This window comes from Zootoca vivipara, chromosome 1 (genome assembly GCF_963506605.1).
Source record: "Zootoca vivipara chromosome 1, rZooViv1.1, whole genome shotgun sequence".
Lineage (NCBI taxonomy): Eukaryota > Metazoa > Chordata > Lepidosauria > Squamata > Lacertidae > Zootoca > Zootoca vivipara.
The window spans coordinates 45028456-45050288 of record NC_083276.1 but is presented as its reverse complement, the minus strand read 5'-3'; the positions used below and the strand labels follow the sequence as shown (position 1 = coordinate 45050288).

General features: G+C 46.6%; 1 protein-coding gene across 4 annotated transcripts in view; it reads right to left on the bottom strand.

Annotated features, from left to right (window-relative positions):
* The window catches only part of DPF3 (double PHD fingers 3), a 197609-nt gene that overhangs the window by 56763 nt on the left and 119013 nt on the right, over window positions 1–21833 (bottom strand). For all 4 annotated transcript variants that reach the window (XR_009557490.1, XM_060273692.1, XM_060273700.1 and 1 more), the window contains exons 4-6: window positions 10447–10574; window positions 6430–6525; window positions 1445–1523 (exon numbers count right to left, since the gene is read on the bottom strand). Coding sequence is in view for 3 of the 4 variants with exons in the window: in XM_060273692.1 (XP_060129675.1) it covers window positions 1445–1523; window positions 6430–6525; window positions 10447–10574 (303 nt within the window). In the remaining variant the exon portion in view is untranslated. The remainder of the gene's footprint in view (window positions 1–1444; window positions 1524–6429; window positions 6526–10446; window positions 10575–21833) is intronic.

Genomic DNA, 21833 nt, shown 5'->3' with positions numbered 1-21833 from the left:
AAAAACAGCTCTTATGACACAAGTTACCTGGTTGAGACGTCATTAGATTAAATGTGTGGTGCTTAATGGGCCTTCTAAAATTGGTGGGAGAAGGTCCTCAATTACAATACAGTATCGCCAATAAAAAGCCAATGAACAGAGCTTTTGCAGGGGTTAGAATGGCAGTAATGGCAAACATAGGAATTCCTACAAAAAGCAAGTTCATTCTGAGTGGCTTATTTCAATTACATTCTCTGCTGCGTCTGTCATAGAACAGAGATAGAACCCAAGCAGGGCTCAGTCATATACTGTACACGCAGTGTTCGAAACTCCCATTGTTCTAGGCGCATTTTGCGACAGGGAATTTCATTAATGTGAACAGTTTATGAGCTCTGGGCACAGTACTGTGCCTAAGATTTCAGATTAAAACTGCAGAGTGGAAGGAAAGGAGGGCCGCTTTCTGCCTCCCCACTTCCAGCCACTCTCTGAAGACTGCAGAAGGGACCCTCTTAAGAGTATTACTGTATAAGGGTGGGCAGGGGAAGGACTAGACCATGTGGAAAATGAACATAATGTTTTAGCTGCAGTGCATTCATTTCAGCTTTGTATTCTTGTTATAAAAATACATTCTGTTGTTGCGCCCATAATCTGGGTTGAAAGAGCAGCATGAGATTTTGCTTTTGGACTGGAAAAAAATGTTTTGGGGAAAAGGGAATTGTATACCTGTAAAGTACCTAAGTATTCAGGTGATACTTTTTATCTCTAACCACAGAGTTGAGCTGGATGTTAAATGAGCAATGCATATCACAGTTTTCAGGCAGAGTTTGTACTTTTTTAATGGAAAGCAGCCACAGGAGGCTGGTAGTTTCAGCACAGGGACAGCATGAGGATAAAGGGCTATTTCATCCCTTTCCCCTCCTGGCATTTTCCTGCCCAAAATCACCCCCCCCCTCTATAGAAATGCAGGCAAGGGACTAGTTTTGAGAAGAAGAAAAATGTGACTGGAAGGGAGTGGGTGAAGCAGCTTCTTCTCCCCTCCTCACCATACCTCTGCTCCAACTGGCAGCCACCCACAACTATTTTTTCATTTGAAGAAGAATGCTGGGAGGCTGTTCATGCATCTCCCTTGTAGCATTTAGTGTGGCCCTATCTGAACCACAAAAAGAAAAGAGAGTGACTCATGCGGTGGACATAGATACCAAGGCATAGAAAGCCGCAAATGAAGCAGAGAGGGAAACTGAGCCTAAGAGAAAGAAAGAGGTGAGGTGTGATGTGGTCTCTTGCCACGGGTTTCATTTTCACTCACTCGCTCGCTCAAAAAATAGTAACGGCAAGTAGTGATGGGAGTGGCAGCTTAGCAAATTCTAAAGCAGTGAAATGTGTTTTATTTTCTGGAAAGGAATGGATTATGTCTTGATTGCTGCACCAGACTGAAAGCAGAGTGGAGGGTCTGGACGCTACTTACTGTCACAAACGTAAGGTTTATCGTGGTCGTCCATAGAAGAAACATCATTCCTTCGCCTGCCACCTCCAGAACCCCGAGCCTAGAAATAAACCAAGATGTTAATGCAACAGCCACCACCCAGACATTAATCTGGTTTGAGCGTCCTCAGGACAGCTCCATGAAAATTACCCCAGAGTGGAATACCCAGTGTTTTGTTTTCTGATGCTGCTGTACTGTTCAGGTACAAAAATCATGTGAACAAAACCAAAAAGTAGCAGGGTGAACTGTTCTCCAGCAAAAATAATAATACCGTAATCCTGTTTTGACACTAGTGGAGGAATTACTACGTATTCATGATAGCTGATGTTCTTATAGCACAAGGGTGGAGAACCTCAGAGCTAGGGGCCACATGTGGCCTTCCAGGTCTTCCTATCTGGCACTCAGGACTCTCTGCGAGCCACGCCTCCTCCAAAGGCCACACGCTCAGTGGCACAGCTCCACATCCACCTCCACTTTTCCCTTTTTTGGCCTGGCTGAAATATGTCATTGAACTGGGATAAGCCCTCTTGCCTGGACGGTGTGCTATATGTGTAGAACCTCTGACTTTGGTGCAGCTGGACAGAGTCTTCAGAGATTTCCTGCTCCCAGCAGAACAGCTTCTTCCACAGTCCCCGGTTAACTCCTTCCCCACACAGTTCAAAGTAATAAAAGTGTTTATTGTCTCCAGACACAAGACAAAGCTAAGCACTACTATCTACTGTATGCAGTTCTTCTGGTGTTCTAGGTAAAGATACATAAGTACAGATCGACCAACACTATCACCATGCTAGCTTACACTGCTGTGTAAAGCCTACAGCCTCTCCCCCTGACTCTTGCAGATTCATAGTCAGACCATGACAGCAAACAAGATAGCATCAGGAGATGCAACAGGACATAATGAAAGCAAAGGCCTAGAGACTATTAAAACAGTCTCTACATGTAGGTGTATTTTCTGAACCAATGGGAGGACTCAGCTAGTCATACACTTGGCCTTGCTAGTGTTGCTATGGTAACCCAGTGCACCTGACACCCTTATCTCAGGACAGCCATATTATTGGGGGGGGTACTCCTCAAGACGGGACGCGGGTGGCGCTGTGGGTTAAACCACTGAGCCTAGGGCTTGCTGATCAGAAGGTCGGCGGTTCGCATCCCCGTGACGGGGTGAGCTCCCGTTGCTCGGTCTCAGCTCCTGCCAACCTAGCAGTTTGAAAGCACATCAAAGTGCAAGTAGATAAATAGGTACCGCTATAGCGAGAAGGTAAATGGCATTTTTGTGTGCTGCTCTGGTTCGCCAGAAACAGCTTTGTCATGCTGGCCACATGACCTGGAAGCCGTACGCCGGCTCCCTCGGCCAATAATGCGAGATGAGCACCGCAACCCCAGAGTCGGTCACGACTGGACCTAATGGTCAGGGGTCCCTTTACCTTTACCTTTACTCCTCAAGACATGAGACTGTGTAATTTAACCCATTGTTCACAACACACCAATACTAGCAGGGCCCTCTGAGACTAATTTTCTCCCTCTTGCCCATGTCTCTGGTGGGCTCCAGTACATTATGCCAGCACCTGCAAACAGCTCTGTTCCACAATGTTGTGGAGCAATGCTCCAGCAGGGGTTGATGCAAGCCATCTCTTTTTAAAACTTCACAAGGGATACAATATAATCCTCATTACCAGGAGGAAACAAAGTGAAAATGGGAATGTGATTTTTAAAGGATATACACTCTGAAAATAGATGCTCTAAGAAATGAGCACTACAGTATTAAGCATTTTGTACACATCCAAAAGTGTTATAGCATTGTTAATAGTGTAGCAATTATAACAACAGTTACATTACACACAAAGTTTTCACTTTAAAGTCTCCTTGTTTAAAATAGGAGAGAGCGAAGCACATGCATAAATTAAAATGTCTGAACCTGGAGCTTTCAGTAAAATTTGCCCCAAGCACATTCATGCATGTTGATTTCTAATTTCTTTTCTTGTTCCTTTTTTTAAAAAAGAAATGGTTGCTCTTGGTGCACTGAGGACACTGAATAATGAATGGTAGCTACACCTAACCTATATTACACAATCGACAAAATATACATCCCCCCTAAAGTGCATGCTCATGTTCTCAGGCTGTGTGTAATGTGCACTCTGTGATTTCAGGCCTTATTGCCCTGCCCATTATTTCTGCCCGACAATGTTCTTTAAATCTCCCTCTCACTGTCTGCAAATCCATATATCCTTGGCCTTCAACTCTCTTTCCCAACACTCCCATAATTTCATGGCTGGCCTCAGGGGGGCTGGCAAATAGACAGCCGCCCCAGAGGCACAAACTCGAGTGCCACGTGCTTGCTGTCAGTGCTTCAGCATGTGGCATTCAGTCATCCATGGCTGCCTTCAGCCTCCTGCCGTTCTACAGCAAGGGATTGATGTACATAGCCGGAAAGCTTCGCCAGAGCAGCCTTGGAGCATTCAGATGGAGCCAAACAGGGACGCTTGCCAGAAGGACAGATGAAGGGGCCCAAGATTAAAAATGAAATCATGCTGCAGGAAAGGGAAGGACGTGCACGAATTTGGAATGGCCAGCACATCAGCTCCTCCGCATTATTTCTGTTGCAGTGCCTATCATTCCCTCATTGCTGCTCTGAAACAACCAAACACATGGGCCTAAATATACATTTAGGGGCCTCTAGATTGCTTCTGGAAATCTAGTGCAATGGTGTCCTTAAAGCAGATGAGTGGAGAAAGAAACATACCTTCTAGATCTAGGAAAAAAGGATGAGGTGCTTTGTTACAATGGCACCTTCGGTTTTTTATGTGTCCTAGTGGGAGAGGCTGCTGGGGAAACATTGTACCAGAGCTTCAGTGTCTTAGCTGGCTCTGCATTGTACTCCAGGCTCAGCATACTGTACTTTAAAGTGGGTGGTGGGCAGTCTTCAGGGCTACAGAATTTACTCTGTCTTTTCCCAGAACCCCTATCAGAGCCAGGTACAAAATAGTAGTGTGGGGCAATTTCCTATTGCATCCCAGGAGGGGCTGGCAGTGCTGTGCCCCCACCCTCACAATGGGAAAGACCTCTCCAGGAGAGAGCCACTGTCAACCAGAGGAGGCAGTGCTGGGTTAAATGGAGAGGCAGTCTGACCTGGTAGCGAATTGGGTCCTTGGCAGTACACATTATGGCAGCAGACCCACATCTTTAAAAGCTGCAATTCATACGTAAAGTGAATTAAACGTGTTTGTGGGAGAGGGGTTAATGGTTTGCTCTGTTATGCATTTTGCATTCTCATTTTGTATTTTTCGGTTGTGAACCACCCTGGGATCTTCGGATAAAGGGTGGTTATACACATTTTAATGATGATGATGATGTAGCAGTAGTAGTGGTGGTGGTGGTGAAGATAGGGAGTAACTTAAAGAAACAAGCAGGCATGTAGACAAGGATTCATAAGTCTGCTCTCACCTGCAGCTTTCCGCCCAGCCTCTCCTCCACCCCCCCAGGAACTTTCCTTCCTGCTGAACTCAGTTCCAGTGTAGGCCAGTGGTGGGAGGATTGTGTATTCCCTGCACAAACACCACTTTGGGCTCCCTCCAGACATACCTTTTATTGCACTTTCTTGGTGATTTGTGCTCATGATGCTATCAGGGCTGTCACACACAATTCAGCTTTCAATATTGCTTGCACCCGCAAGGGTTTGGGGGCAGTTCCACTGCTTCATTTCCAGTCAGTGCATGCCCTGTAATGTTCTATAGCACAAATGTTCTAACGTATTATTGTCCCACTACAGCCGCTCCATGCAGCAACAATGGGGAAGCATCGCAGAACAAATCCACCACTACCGTACCATGATTGTGTCAAGAACACAAATTGCAAAATACTTCCGCAACAAAACACCAGTTTGGAGAGGCCCTTTGACCCTTTTAATTCCACTCCACCCGACTCTATTTTAACTGCAAATTTGGCAGACCTGCCTGTAAAGATGCACGCCTGCTGCCATAAAATGTAGTGAGTGCCTCATTCTGTGCAATAGGTCAGCTCCAAGCCAAGAGCAGCCAGATGAAGTCATAGCACAAAGAGAAGGGAGGCAAGGCAGGCAGGCAAGGGCCAAAGAAGAAATTTCAAGAGTAGAAGGAGCTGCATGCAAGAATGAGATTTTATGTGGACTTTTCCTACCGTTACCACAAGCACAAAGTCTTTCCCTCCTGCTTTCTGCTTGTGGCACATTACAATTTAACAGATCATAGATGGCCTGGGTGTCTCTCCCCCCACCCCCACCCCACCCTGTAAAAGCCACTTATTGATGGAGGAGAATAGAGGAGTTTGTGAACATTTGGCTAATGTACAGATCTCCCTGCTGTGAGTCTGCTACCGGAGGTTTGCAGGGGCTGGTGCTTGCTCAAGTCCTGAGAGCCTCCAGCAGTTCACTCCAGAGAGCAGAGAGGGCCAGAACAGCCAGACAGCATGAAGAGTGGGAGGTGAGCTGCCTGCCTTCATGCTGTGTAGGTTTCTTGCCAGGGGATCTGATTACTGAGAGCCTCCAGCTGCAGACCCATGCAGAGAGCACTGATCAATAGCCAGCTCTTCCCTGCACTGAGACTGCCAAGGGAAAAGATAGAACTGTAGCCCATCTGAAAAGGCAGCTAAAACAAGCACCAGATAATAAAAGTTATGCCATCTATGCACACAAATCTCTCGGATCCATGTGTGCATTCATTCCCTCTCCCTCCCAGGTTTGTTTCTCTTACAGTTTTATTAAAAACCAAAATCAGAGAGTGAAAAGACCAAAGATTCAAAGGAATCCTTGTTCATCACATCACTTTATAATGTATACATACCAATACATATGCCATACATACCATACAAAACGTATCACATAACACAGGTATCATTAAGCTCTTTGTCTGTCTAGGCAATCAATATAAATAGAAACAACAGAATAGCGTTCTCGCTCCTCCCTTTTGTCCTCCCATGTGGCTAAGGCAACCTACCCGTCCTCTGGGTCTGTTCTTTCGCTTTGGAATATCTTCCTCCATCTCTTCCTCCTCATTCACTTCATCTGCATTTTCATCATTTTCCAAAACCCTCTGTAGTTGGAACAATAAACAGTAATTAAAAACAATTCCCAGAACAACAGAGGCTTCATAACAGAAAGGCAAAGGAAATCAGACATTGTGGGTGCATGCTTTGGCTTTGTTCAAATACAGAGCAACTCTGGATCCGGCCATAATAATAATAATAATAATAATAATAATAATAATAATAATAATAATAATTTATTATTTATACCCCGCCCATCTGGCCGGGTTCCCCCAGCCACTCTGGGCGGCTTCCAAAAAAACAGAAATTCTAAAATACAGAAATCCATCAAACATTAAAAGCTTCCCTAAACAGGGCTGCCTTGAGATGCCTTCTAAAGGTCTGGTAATTGTTCTCTTTGACCTCTAGTGGGAGGGCATTCCACAGGGTGGGTGCCACTACCGAGAAGGCCCTCTGCCTGGTTCCCTGTAACTTGGCTTCTCGTAATGAGGGAACCGCCAGAAGGCCCTCGGAGCTGGACCTCAGTGTCCGGGCAGAACGATGGGGGTGGAGACGCTCCTTCAGGTATACCGGACCGAGGCCGTTTAGGGCTTTAAAGGTCAACACCAACACTTTGAATTGTGCTCGGAAACGTACTGGGAGCCAATGTAGGTCTTTAAGGACCGGTGTTATGTGATCTCGGCGGCCGCTCCCAGTCACCAGTCTAGCTGCCGCATTCTGGATTAGTTGTAGTTTCCGGGTCACCTTCAAAGGTAGCCCCACGTAGAGCGCATTGCAGTAGTCCAAGCGAGAGATAACTAGAGCATGCACCACTCTGGAGAGACAGTCACTGGGCAGGTAGGGACTCAGCCTGCGTACCAGATGGAGCTGATAAACAGCTGCCCTGGACACGGAGTTGACCTGTGCCTCCATGGACAGCTGTGAGTCTAAAATGACTCCCAGGCTGCGCACCTGGTCTTTCATGGGCACAGTTACCCCATTCAGGACCAGGGAGTCCTCCACACCCGCCCGCCTCCTGTCCCCCACAAACAGTACTTCTGTCTTGTCAGGATTCAATCTCAATCTGTTAGCCGCCATCCATCCTCCAACCGCCTCCAAGCACTCACACAGGACCTTCACCGCCTTCACTGGTTCTGATTTAAAAGAGAGGTAGAGCTGGGTATCATCAGCATACTGATGGACACCCAGCCCAAACCCCCTGATGATCTCTCCCAGCGGCTGCATATAGATGTTAAAAAGCATGGGGGAGAGGACAGAACCCTGAGGCACCCCACAAGTGAGCGCCCAGGGGTCTGAACACTCATCCCCCACCACCACTTTCTGAACACGGCCCAGGAGGAAGGAGCGGAACCACTGCATGACAGTGCCCCCAGCTCCCACGCCCTCTAGACGGTCCAGAAGGATGTTATGGTCGATGGTGTCAAAAGCCGCTGAGAGATCCAGCAGAACAAGGAAACAGCTCTTACCTTTGTCCCTAGCCCGCTGGAGATCATCGACCAGTGCGACCAAGGCAGTTTCAGTCCCATGATGAGGCCTGAATCCTGACTGGAAGGGATCCAAATGGTCCGCTTCTTCCAGGCGTGCCTGGAGTTGTTCCGCAACCACTCGCTCAATCACCTTGCCCAAGAATGAAAGATTTGAGACTGGGCGATAGTTGGCCATATTGGCCGGATCTAAAGATGGTTTTTTAAGAAGCGGTTTAATAACCGCCTCTTTCAGCGGGTCTGGGAAGGCTCCCTCATGGAGAGAAGCATTTACCAACCCGCGAAGCCCATCGCCCAGCCCTTCCTGGCTAGCTTTTATAAGCCAGGATGGGCAAGGATCAAGGAGACAGGTGGTTGGTTTCATTCGTCTAAGCAGCCTGTCCACATCCTCGGAGGTAACAGATTGAAATTGATCCCACAAAACTTGACTAGACAGGACTCTAGCACTCCCCCGCCCCGGCCCTGCTCCCACGGTGGAGTCTACCTCTTCCCGAATCTGAGCGACTTTATCTGCAAAAAACTTTGCAAAATCATTGCAGGAGATCATGTGGCCCGTACTAGGCCCGGATGGAGCAGGTGGTTCCGCTAAATTGCGAACCACCTGGAAGAGTCTCCTGCTGCTGTTTTCTGCAGATGCGATGGAGACGGTGAAGAAGGTCCTCTTCGCCGTCGCCATTGCCACTTGGTAGGCTCGAAGTTGAGCTCTAGCCCGTGTCCGGTCTGATTCAAAATGAGTTTTCCGCCACCGGCGCTCTAGCCGTCTCAACGACTGTTTCATTGCCCTCAGCGCCGGGGAAACCCATGGGGCTGTCCGGGCTCCATGCAATCTGAGAGGGTGCTTCGGAGCCAGACAGTCAATAGCGCTGGTTAACTCCGCATTCCAGCGGGCCACCAGGGAATCAGCTGAAAGGCCATCGACATGGGATAAAACATCCCCTACCACTCTTTGGAAGCCAATTGGATCCATTAAGTAGCGGGGGCGGACCATCCGAATCGGTCCCACCTCCCTGCAGAGGGGAAGGGTTGCGGAGAAGTCCAGTTGCACCAGAAAGTGATCTGACCATGGCACTTCTTTTGTTTCGCTTTTACTTAATGTCAGATCACCAACATCCATAGAGGTAAACACCAAGTCCAAGGCATGTCCGCGGCTATGAGTTGGGCCAGACTTATTCAGGGACAGCCCCATGGTGGCCATGCTTTCCACGAAGTCCCGAGCAGCTCCTTGTAAGGTCGTGTCGGCATGGATGTTAAAATCCCCTAAGACAACCAAGCTAGGTGTCTCCAGGAGCACATCCGACACGACCTGAAGCAGCTCGGGCAGGGAATCCTTGGTGCAGCGGACCAATCCATTTCAAGTTATGGATTGAAAGTTCCAAACCTGCTCTCAAGGAGGACATGCAGCTTGGCTGTACCAAGCGTCAACAACTGATGATTTTTAAGACTACAAGGTGGGGTTTGGGGGGTCTTTCAAAAACCTTATTGGAACCCTTCTGTTGCTCACTTTGTTCACATCTGTTCAAAGAATCTTCACAGCCCTGACTAGCTGGTGCTTTGTTGCCATTTTGGGTTGTTGTTTTTTTTCAAATGGTTTTTCTTGGCTTTTTTCTTCTTCCAGGGAACAGTGACATCATTACGTAGTCTAGAAAGATGACCAATTTGGGGAGGGGCACCTGACAACAAAAACAGCAGCCAGTCAGGGCTGTGAAGAGGCTCAAAGGGTACAGTGGAAGCTTCCATGGATAAACATGTATCTTCCACCCCCACTTTGCAATACACCCATTACACTGGAACACATATTTTGAGTGTTTGCTGTCGTATTCCACCTCAAAATTAGAGAGGAGTTTCAATTCCCATCATGCTTTTATTCAGTAATTGTATCCCGAATTTACTACAGGTATCAAATACACACTCACACTCGTGTTGCAGTCACAATGCCCGCCCTTCATGTAGTGTTGAGATGCAAATGTATCTTACCGCAAGATGCCCCTGCAGTATTTGGAGCAGTGTTAATTTGCACTTTCTGCAATGAAGTAAATCCACTCCTTCCCACATTCCTCTATTGTGTATTCATTTTCCTTAATCTTGAAGGAAAGGGGAATGAATTGGGCTACCCACTGGGTTGTGTGGGCAGCATTTGCCCAACTGTTATTATGTTATGGTCCTTTGCAATAGTTGGTTATGGCACACCTACACAGCCACAGAGCAACACAATCTCTCTCTCTCTCTCTCTCTCTCTCTCTCTCTCTCTCTCTCTCTCTCTCTCTCTCTCTCTCTCTCTCTCTCTCTCCTTCTCACCGGAGATTATAGTTATATACAGCAGCTGGTATTTGCATGTGTGTGTGCCCTCCTGTAGATCATGGGATAAAGGTCACAAGAGATTAATAGGCTGGAGGTTGAGACTGAGCCACAAAATCTTATAAGCAGCCATTTCAGTATTACATAGATTGGAAATGTGACCAGGCCAATAGAAGAGCACTTAATCACCTGGATTTCTTGTAGAGTGTCCTCCTCTTTAGTATCTACCTTCTTTTCAAGCCCTTCTCCACGCAGCAGCGCTTCCAGCGTAGTCCCCTCCGATGTGAAGCCATCCTTCTTCAGAGGCAGGTCAACTTCTGACAAACCAAATACAACAACAGAGGCTATGGTTATTTCCTGCAGTGCCAGGGATGCACACGCACAGATAAATCACAAGATGTGTGAAATTGAAAACCACTCAGGGAGGCTCTCTTGAGAAGTCCTGCCCAGCTCATCTTCTCTACTGCTGTTAAGGCACCTCTCATGTCATCAACTTACTCTCAGTTTCCCTATATGTGTTTCTAAGAGTAAATAAGCAACCAGAAGATGCACATCACAAATGGAAGAATAGTCATGTGGGTTTTCAAGCTGACTAAGAATGGGAAACAGTCAAACATGGATTTATGTGATCATTGTTGGAACACCCTGAAATAAAACACACGAGTCTATTTTTCCAATGGATTTGAATCCATTAAACTGGACTTGAATCACAATTCAAAAGTGGGGGTGTTGGGGTTGTTTTTAGGCCTCTTCCCAGCTGACTTGTTTGCAGGAAGCTTTGTTATATGAAAACAACATAACATCCCTCTCAACATGCAGTCCATGCAGTCAGTCAGAATTCAACCACCGTGTCATGTGAAAAGCAGTTGTTACCCATGCAAAGTCTAAACAAGAGGAGAGCAACGGGTAGATTGGAAGCAACTGGTAGATCTCTGGGTGAGTTATGGTAGGTCAACAATAATTTCTGATCCCCAATTCTTTAACAAAAGCAAAAAAGACTTCTGCCCGCCACAAACTTGAAGTCTTCCCACCCTTAGTCTGAGCAACTGTTAGCCTAACCCTTTAAACAGTGTTTGTATTTTAAGTTCTGCTAGGCACAAAAATGGTAGGATATTGGAGGCCACTTTAGAGTGTTCCCTGTGATGACTACCTCCCTTTAGCAAATCATTCACATGGAGCCATTAAGAATGGTGAGCCCTCACCACCTGCCACACAAACCTCCCCAAAAAGTTTGCAGTGGTGTGAAGAAACTCCCCATATCCCGGTGGCACATCCCTGTACTACAGTGAGGAATTTGAAGTGCTGTTGTATTTTTTTCTTTTTTTCTTTTTTTACTCTACCCTTCTTTCCAAAAGATAAACAGTTTTTAAAGTGCCATCCATTTATATGATTCACATGTGCATGTTGAAAAAGCACCATCAAGTGGTGCTTTACATGTGTCACAGCAGCACACAATGAATTTTCCACTAATACAAGCAAAGTATGTTCATGCATGAACCAATCCTAAGGCAGCCATTGAAAGAGGAAAACTGGCTGCTGTTTTGGTGACCACAAAATGGCAGGCTTATTTTTTTTTATAATCCGAGTACATTTACCACTAGAATGTTGGCATGGTTACATAGGAGCAAACTCTTAGGGGGGAGTTCCCCTTGCCCCCCATTAAACATTTGAGGGGGCCAGGGGCCCCCAAAGGTGATGGTCATTGACATTCAAATGGTGTTCGTGCATGCGATTGATTATGTGGGGTAGTGCCCCCCCACCCAATATTTTATTCAAGTTGGCACCCCTGCATGGTTATGATTAAGAAAAGCCTTTTGGATAAATTTGGTATCCATTAAACTAACCCCCAGCTTCCCTGAGAGCAGGCTAGACATGATCACATTCCAAGAAGCATGCTGTTTCACACCTATCATCCCCTCCAACTCCTGGATGCTTCCTCCCAAAGTGACAGCCAACTTAAGTGCTCATAAAGTGGTGATAATTAAGCACTGTCCCTCCTTGATAGGTGTCAGTCTCATTTCCTAATCACATCTGCTTTCAGCAATTAGCATACTCGGTCAGAAGGCCAACTTCAAAGCCCACTTGACTAAATCCAAATTTGCAAGTGGCTATTCACACCTCCTCTCCCAGGCCAGATTGGCCAACAGTGCACTCACACAAGTGGCGCTGTTTTAAGAGTCAGACTTCACCATCCTCAAAAAGGAACACACACGCACACACAAATGGCTTTCTTTGCAATCTACTATGGTCAACTCTAGAGCTTGCCGATCAGAAAGTCAGTGGATCTGGTCAACTCTAGGGCTTGCCGATCAGAAAGTCAGTGGATCAGAAAGCCAGTGGTTCGAATCCCCGCGACGGGGTGAGCTCCCCGTTGCTCGGTCCCAGCTCCTGCCAACCTAGCAGTTCAAGAGCACGTCAAAGTGCAAGTAGATAAATAGGTACTGCTACAGCGGGAAGGTAAATGGCGTTTCCGTGTGCTACTCTGGTTTCGCCAGAAGCGGCTTAGTCATGCTGGCCACATGACCCAGAAGTTGTACGCCGGCTCCCTCAGCCAATAAAGCGAGATGAGCACCGCAACCCCAGAGTTGTCCGCGACTGGACCTAAAGGTCAGGGGGCTTTTACCTTTACCTTTATGGTTGACTCTGCAGATTAGTATCAATCCAGAGTGTGAGTTGAGTCATTAGAGCACACTTTTATCATTTTGGGTTTGTTCGATCAATGTATATATCTCCTTTCTTGGATTAAATGCTCTAAAGTGGTGTTAAACTGCACCTCTGCAATCTGATTGCTCTGGATAGGAGTGGGTGCCAGAGAGACTGGCAAGATCCAGTGCCCAGAGAGAGTTGGGACACAGATTTTCCTGAGTCATCTTCCTCAGAAGGGTGCCCTATATCTTGTGGGGAAAGAAACAGTCCATAGAGGGGCTAGTAGGAGTGACTTCCTCTTCCTGGTAAGACTCAGCCCGGAGAAGTAGTTTTTAGTCAGCACTAAGAGGGTGGCCTGGAAGTGAGAGCTGGACCATAAAGAAGGCTGATTGCCGAAGAATTGATGCTTTTGAATTACTCCCTGGAAAAGACCCTAATGTTGGGAAAGATTGAGGGCACAAGGACAAGGGGATGACAGAGGATGAGATAGTTGGCAGCGCCGTCTTAAGCGCCCCTGTTGCCATGGTGTGCCGGATCTCTCCGGCGCCCTTCCGCCCCGTTTCCCAACGCGGTGGGCGGGTGAGCACGGCGCTGCTGCGCGACGGGCGGGCGGGCAGACACAGCGCAATCTCTCCGGCGCCCTCCCGCCCCGTTACCCAGCGCGGTGGGCAGGTGGGTGCCGCGTGCAGCTGCGCAGCGGATCGGCAGACCGGCCGGCCAGCGGGCCGGCGCCATGGTGCTCTGCGCCACCGGGGGTCTATGATGAGCCGGCCCTGATAGTTGGACAGTGTTCTCGAAGCTACCAACATGAGTCTGACTAAACTGCGGGAGGCAATGGAAGACAGGAGTGCCTGGCGTGCTCTGGTCCATGGGGTCACGAAGAGTCGGACACGACTAAACGACTAAACAACAACAAAGGGGGTGGCCAAACTGCCTCAGGTGAGCAGTGCTTGACAATAGGCTACAGTATATCCTACACTCTAGGCTTACCTATTAAAATAAAACTATCAGCATTTTAATTTGCTATGCAGTATACAATGTATCACAACACAATGCCAAATCAGCTGCCATCCAAACTGTACTGTCTCTCTGCACAAAAGCAGCTCCACTTCCAAGTTCTAACAGGGAACGAGATACTTACTGGGTGAGCTCTAGCATGCTCTGTCACTCCAGGGACAGCTGCTGTGCAAAAGCAAACCACAGCAATTCCGCTTCCTCAGAAATGCTTACACAAAGCTTATACAAACACTGTGTCACATTGATTCTCTGGACTAGCTGATTCTCATAAACAAATACCACATAATTGTACATCACGATTGATTCTAGTAGATAGCATTTGAGATGGTAAATCCCAGATCCAGGGCTGTAACCCCAATAATCTTCAAATAATAAGTGTGTGTGTGTGCGTGTTTATGTATCCACATGCCACCTAGCTACCGCTGGGTGAATGTAGCCACTGAGCTCATTAACAGGATGTGGCAGGATGTGCCTTAAAGGGCAACTCAGTGGCTCAGTGAGCAATTAAATCTCATGTCAGTTTCAAATGAGAATCTATCAGTGTCACAAGTGTAAAGTCTCCATTCCTGTTTTCCCACCCTTAGCATTTTTATTTAAGGTGGAGCACTGGGAACAATGGAAGTCAGAAAAAATATCATGAAATATGCCACAGGAAGGAGAGGGGGGGGGGAACAGATTAAGCCCACTCTTCTTCTGGGAAATATGCAGAGAGAGAAGCTGTCTGTTAGCTGTCGAGTTTGCAAAAGATACCATCTTTTGGGATGGTGCTCTCTGCCAGCAGATGGAGCGCCCCGGGGGAAATGGTGGTGAAAAACCCAGACAAGCCGCATCCATCCATCCATCATATTGCTCATTTCCACATTTCTATAGTATTAAAGTGCAAGTGGGAAGGGGGGTAGATTTTTAAAGATTGGGTGGGGAGAAAATATAGAAACATACTTAGTCAAATAGCTGGGTTATTAATTGGGAAAATGATAAAGTCCAGTCAATGTGGTACCTGGAAATTGCTTGTTTTGTATTCAAAAATTGTGAGCCACATCCACAAAGTCATTTTTATTGGTCTAACAAAGGGAAAGCTTCTCATAATACAGTCTAGAATTTCACTCTGGAAAATGTCTTGTGACGCCCATTCCTCTCCCAATACTCAACAACTCTGACTTTTACCATCCTCACCACTCCAGACCTCCACATCATTCTCCCAGGCCTAGTCCTGTCCACTCCTTCTTTCCCTCACTCTTCCTCTTTCGGTTCTGAAACTTCCTTGCAGCCTGCACAGTTTGTATAAATGAGGATGATTAAAATGTTGTTCATAATATGACACAGCCTTAGCCCAGAGAGCCCCTAATGCTGAAGTGAGGTGTGAGTGACTTCATCATGTGAACAAGAGTTTGAAACCATCCAATTAATTTAAGGAGATGACAGGCTTTTAAGGTGCCAGAGCCCTTGAGGTAAAAGCTACATTTCCACCAGCAAAAAAAAAGGACACGTCAAACGTTCTCATAACCATGTATCTTGGCTCATTTTTGTATGAACGCTGTATTGTGCCTTGACTATGGAAGAAAGGATTGCTAGGATCTTATGTGAAAATAAGAACCTGTGATTCTGCCCTAGAACAACAGCTACTTCAAACCATAGCCCCAAGCAGAGAAATCTTAAATTGCACTAGCAGACAAGATTCTCTGATGTGGGAATGTGAGCAGATGGCTGACAGTGTGCATATGTTGTCTTCGCAGGAAAGCTGCCTAACCATTACCTTCCCCGCACCTAAGTGTGCATGACTAAATTGCCTTAAAGGCAGGACTATGAATACTTTGCAATTAAAAGGAAAAGGTCTGCTCCAAGATAACCCAACCAAATAACCAGAGAACAACTGAATTCTGCATAATATTGTGCATATACTGGTAAAGCTCAATGCTTGAAAGACCTTCCTCGCTCCTAGATCATCTTGAGAACAGGTGCATAGGAGATAGTCAGATTTGAACATGAAATATATAATTGGTGTTTAGCACACTAACTTTCATTGCAATGCCTTAAGAGATTGCATGAATTATGGTGTTGGAGGAGACTCTTGAGAGCCCCATGGACTGCAAGAAGATCAAACCTATCCATTCTTAAGGAAATTAGCCCTGAGTGCTCACTGGAAGGACAGATCCTGAAGCTGAGGCTCCAATACTTTGGCCACCTCATGAGAAGAGAAGACTCCCTGGAAAAGACCCTGATGTTGGGCACTAGGACAAGGGGATGACAGAGGACGAGATGGTTGGACAGTGTTCTCGAAGCTACGAACAAGAGTTTGTCCAAATTGCGGGAGGCAGTGGAAGACAGGAGTGCCTGGTGTGCTCTGGTCCATGGGGTCACGAAGAGTCGGACACGACTAAACGACTAAACAACAACAACAAGAAGAAGAAGGGATTGCACTGAGAACATAAAAACAGCCCTGCTTGATCAGACCAAATGCCTATGTTACCCAGCATTCTGTTCTTGCAGTGGCTAACCAGATGCCTATAGGAAGCCCAAAAGCAGGGCATGAATGCTGTAGCACTCTCTCATTCATGACCACCGCCTGCCTATCAGCAACTGGTATACAGAGGCCTACTGCCTTCAATACTGGAGGTAGTACATAGCCATCATGATTCCTAAACATTGATAGAATCATGAATCTATTTATTGGTTTATCAAAGTGTTTATATTGGACTAGATGACCCTCAGGGTCCCTTCCAACTCTACAATTCTATGACCCTATGGCACACTGCGGAAGAGCACACACTGGTGTTTTTCACATTCCTTGATCTTCCTCTGTGTAGGTGGAGCCCATGCATCTCATTATGGAGGTAACCTTTGGTCAACATCCTAGAAGAACAAGTCCCTTGGTTCCCTGCTTTCTCCCTTCCCATTGTATGTAGTGTGTGGTCCATAGCTGCCAAGTTTTCCCTTTTCTTGCGAGGAAGCCTATTCAGCATAATGGAATTTCTCTTAAAAAAAGGGATAACTTGGCAGCTATGGTGTGGTCACTGACAGACACCCTCCCTTAGTTGTAGAAATCTCTCTTGTAAAGTAAATTTTAAATCCAAGCATATCCCCAAAATATTGTAAGAACTTACTGTTTGAGTAACCACTTTTACCGATATGACCATTAAAACAAGTTTCAGTTGATTTTAATAATGCTTCGGTCTTCCTGGTTTGTTTGTTTAAATAAAATGAGTGTTTTCTTTTTAATTTAAATGTATTGTTGCCAACCATGCTCCCCTAGGACAATAGCATACACCATCTATGAGTGAGATCATTTTTCCTCTTTTGCTGTGCTGTACTGAAACAAACTTCTGAAGGATGTTCCTTAAAGAGTAGCAGAGCTTTTTTAAAAGCCGGAGACTTGAAAAATTAATGTGGGGAGTATGATTTGGAGAGCAGTGCTCCTTTAGGTCAAATGCATAGCTATTTGAAATTCAAAGACACCCTGCTTCCCCACTGCTATTTATCATACCAGTGCACTGTGGAAGAGTAAAATCCCAGAGTGTACCAATTCTTGGCTTTCTTTCATCTTGTGAGACAAGTTGGCCTTGCTGGAGGGGAAGCAAACCAGCCCAAAGAGTGTCCAATTGCCCTAATGCTCTCTGGAATATTAAACTGCCGGAATACCATAACAACCCCTTAGAAGATTAGCAAGTTACTACTGAACACTGAAACATCGTAAGAGCCCTGCCTGGTTGGTGAAGAAAGTCCAGCATTCGTCACCAACCAGGTACCTCTGGGGAAGTTGAAAAGCAGGACATGAGAGCATTAGCTCTCTCCCACTCTAGCTATCTCACAACTGGAATTTAGAGCCGTGCCGCCTCTGATTATAGAATCATAGAATCGTAGGGTTGGAAGGAATCCCAATGGTCATCTAGTCCAACCCCTTGCAATGCAGGAATCTCAGCTAAAGCATCCATGACAGGTGGCCATCCAATCTCTGCTTAAAAACCTGCCATGAAGGTGAGTGCACAACCTCCTGAGGGGCCACTATTGAAGAGCTCTTACTGTCATAGACTTCTTAGGGATGTTAGTCAGAATCTCCTTCCTTGTAACTTGAAGCCATTGGTTTGAATCCTATCCTCCAGAGCAGGAGAAAACAAGCTTGTTCCCTCTTCCATATGACAACCCTTAAGATATTTGAAGATGGCTATCATATATCCTCAGTTTCCTCTTTTCCAGGCTAAACATACCCAGCTCCTAGAGAGCACAACTGGACAGAGAAGTAGGGTGACCTATTAATCATCAACAAAAAGTAAGCAAGTTGTAATAATCAAAAAGAGAACAAATGTCTCATCATAGGGAGGGGAGGGAACTGGGTCCAAGTGACTGTGTGGCTTCTCAATCTGGTGCTGATGGGCAGCATCAAGACCCTGCCCTGGCTCTCCCTTCTTCTCGTTCTTAAACAACCACTTCTGATAGGTTCAAATAGATCACTGGCGGTGAGCCATTTCCCCAAAGGCCACATGCAGCAGTGGATGGGTGATCAGGGCGGGGGCGTAGGAAGCCGCTTGGGTACCCGGAGTGGCAAACATGACGAGCACCCGGGGGCAGGGCACCACTACTGTAGTGCGCATGCACAGCGTTACTACATATGACATATGCGTCGCTATGTATGATGTATGCATCGCTGCGCATGCGTGCTACGTAGCAGAGTGCCAGCAGCGCCGCTCGTGCTGCCCCCCCCCCAAAATGGAGCTGGGAGCGGGCTGCCCCCTCCGCTCCCTCCTTGCTATGCCCCTGGATCAGGGGCGACGTGCTAGTGGTGTGAACATTGCCTGGTGCACACAGAGACACACGGGGGGGGGGGGAAGAGCACTTTGAAAGCAGAAGCTGCGCTGCTGACAGCAAGTGCAACCCTCTCTTTCAAAGTCTCTGCCTGCTGGTGCACAAAAGGGCAGACCCCTCTTGCCACTGAAGCAGAGAGGGGGAGGGAAGAACTTTGAAGGCAGGGATTGCATCAGTGACAGCCGGTAAGAGCCTGGCTTTCAAAGCCTCTCCCTGCTGAGGCAGAAAAGGGCAGATGACCCCCTGGCCCAGCAGCGAGAGGAAAACACTTTTGAAGCAGGGGGTCATGTTTGTGACAGCCAGCGCAGTCCTGATTTCCAAGTCTGTCCTTACCAGGGAGAGATCTCAGCCGTCCTTAAATCCAGAAGCAGGGAGTGCTTGGGCACTTGCAGAGGGCCACACCAAAGGTATGCAAGGGGAAAGGTATGTATGGTAGGAATCAGCTAACCAGCTCTGCCAGCAGAGGGAAAGGAGTGTGTTTGTGCAAGGGGGCTTCCCCCATTTCCTCCCAAAAGCTGGCTTGCAGGGGGTTAGGATAGGGTTACCAGGTTTTTTTCAATGAATCCCAGGAGAGTTTTCAACTTCAATGGATTTTGTATGTGGACTGATTTGAAAATCCTGGGACTGTTCCCGGGAAACGGGGACATCTGGTAACCTTAGGTTAGGAGAACCACCAGAACAGCACGCGAGGGGAAGAGAGAGGTGATGGTTCCATCTGACAAGCTGAAATGCTTGCACCTGCAGAATTGCAGAAGAACATGATACTGACTTCCACCCTATGAGTGGCAGGTGTCCAAAAATGAGAAATAGAGTACTTTTCTCTGACAGCCCTCTGTGCAGAGTGCCGTTTTTTCAAAGCATGACACATAACCACCCTGTGCAGAAAAGGTGGCAATCTCTTGCACCACTGTGCACATTATGTTGTTAGGTGTACACCTAAGCTATTTTGTATATATCACCCCCAAAATGTCAGGTGTTAAGGTGGCAGACACATTTGCAAAACATCCCCATCCTTCAGGGACCCAGAATCGACCACAGCTCCATATCCAACACATGCTCAGTGAGAAGTGTTGGTTACCTCAGTATAAAGTGTGAAACAACCTTTAGATATAAAGGGAGTCTAGAGGGGAAGATTATATACCAATTACATCTGAGAGCAGCCAGTATAATCACAATTTCTCAGATACTCTTCCAATCATTTATCAGGTCCCAAACCACCATTTAGAAATCACTGGCTTTGTCAGGTCTTTTAATCACAGATTCCGGCATTTGACTCCATCCCCTTATGCTCTCTGAGGTTTAAAACCGGGGGGGGGGGCATTATACTTTCTTTACTTTGGTTTCTAGTCAATTAAATGGGAACACAAACACACTCTTAAAACACACTGTCAGATATCCATCCAGAATACTCCACAAAGCTATCTGAAGAGCTGCACATGTAAATAGCCACTGAGCCTAGGGCTTGCCAATTGGAGGGTTGGCGGTTTGAATCCCTGCGATGGGGTGAGCTCCCATTGCTCGGTACCAGCTCCTGACAACCTAGCAGTTCAAAAGCACATCAAAGTGCAAGTAGATAAATAGGTACTGCTCCGACAGGAAGGTAAATGGCGTTTCCGTGCACTGCTCTGGTTTCGCCAGAAGTGGCTTAGTCATGCTGGCCACATGACCCAGAAAAACTGTCTGAGGACAAACGTTGGCTCCCTCGGCCAGTAAAGCGAGATGAGTGTCGAAATCCCAGAGTCGTTCACAACTGGACTTAACTGGCAGGGGTCCTTTACCTTTTTTTAAGTATTGTCAGTCCAACTGTGAATGCCCTCTGAAAACAAAGTAGTTCAGATGATTTCTAACAGGTGTGAGTGTGTGTGTGTGTGTGTGTGTGTGTGTGTGTGTGTGTGTGTGTGTGATATGCTAGCCTGTCATAGGAACTACATAGAAACAGGAAGATAAAGCTCTTTCGGTAGAGCACCTGATAAGCAACAAGAACAAACTTATAAAAATTCTCTCCTATAGGTTTCTATTATTAATATTACCAGTGCTTTTTTTCTTTAAAAAATGGATACTCTCATTTCCATACTCATATTGAAATACTGTCCCTCAATGAGGCCAAACTTAGATTCACAAAATATTTAGGGGTATGTGTACCCCTGCATCATCCCCCCAGAAAAAAGCACTGCATATCACTGTAAAAATATTGTCCCAGAATTCTCCACAATCGATCAAGTAAGTATCCTAGGTAAAATGAGGGCGCAATTCATATTAACATTTTAGACAGAAAAGTCACTCACTTTACCATTTTGGATACCACTTGAGGGGCAAAGTCAGTATATTTCCACACAATATCCAAAATGATTAACTGCTCTTAAGGATCAGTCTTCTGCATGTGGAAACCTTGCAAATGCTCCCGAAAAAAAAGGGAAGAGCTACTTATGTGGGGAGGGGGGAGGACTGCTGAACAAAACCATACTCCTGATTCAGTATTGATGGGATGAGCTCCTTCATCGCAACAGCCATATTAATTGGCCTAGCACAATACAACATACGGCTAGCCTGTCAGTACTTACTCATGCCCTGAGCTCTGGACTAACAAAGTCAAAATGGACGCGAGAGAAGTGAGGCTGTAGGGATGGAGAGCAGCATGTTGCTTCCACCCTGTCTCACTCTAAGATTTGACAATCAACCTAAAGGACAGGAAACCACATGTTTGTGTTGTCCACTGTGCGTAGGAGTACTGTGCGTAGCCAGTGTGGTGTAGTGGTTAAGAGCGGTAGACTAGTAATCTGGTGGACCAGGTTCGCGTCTCCGCTCCTCCACATGCAGCTGCTGGGTGACCTTGGGCTAGTCACACTTCTCTGAAGTCTCTCAGCCCCACTCACCTCACAGAGTGTTTGTTGTGGAGGAGGAAGGGAAAGGAGAGTGTTAGCCGCTTTGAGACTCCTTCGGGTAGTGATAAAGCGGGATATCAAATCCAAACTCTTCTAATGGGACGCTTTGCACTCTCCCTGAGCGTTTTGCATGGCTAGAATGTGTCCACGAACTCTGAGAAGGCCTCTTGCTTGCCTGGGTCTGCATATATGAAAAACTGGACTACTGTACAAAGATAAAATTTACGTTCTGGG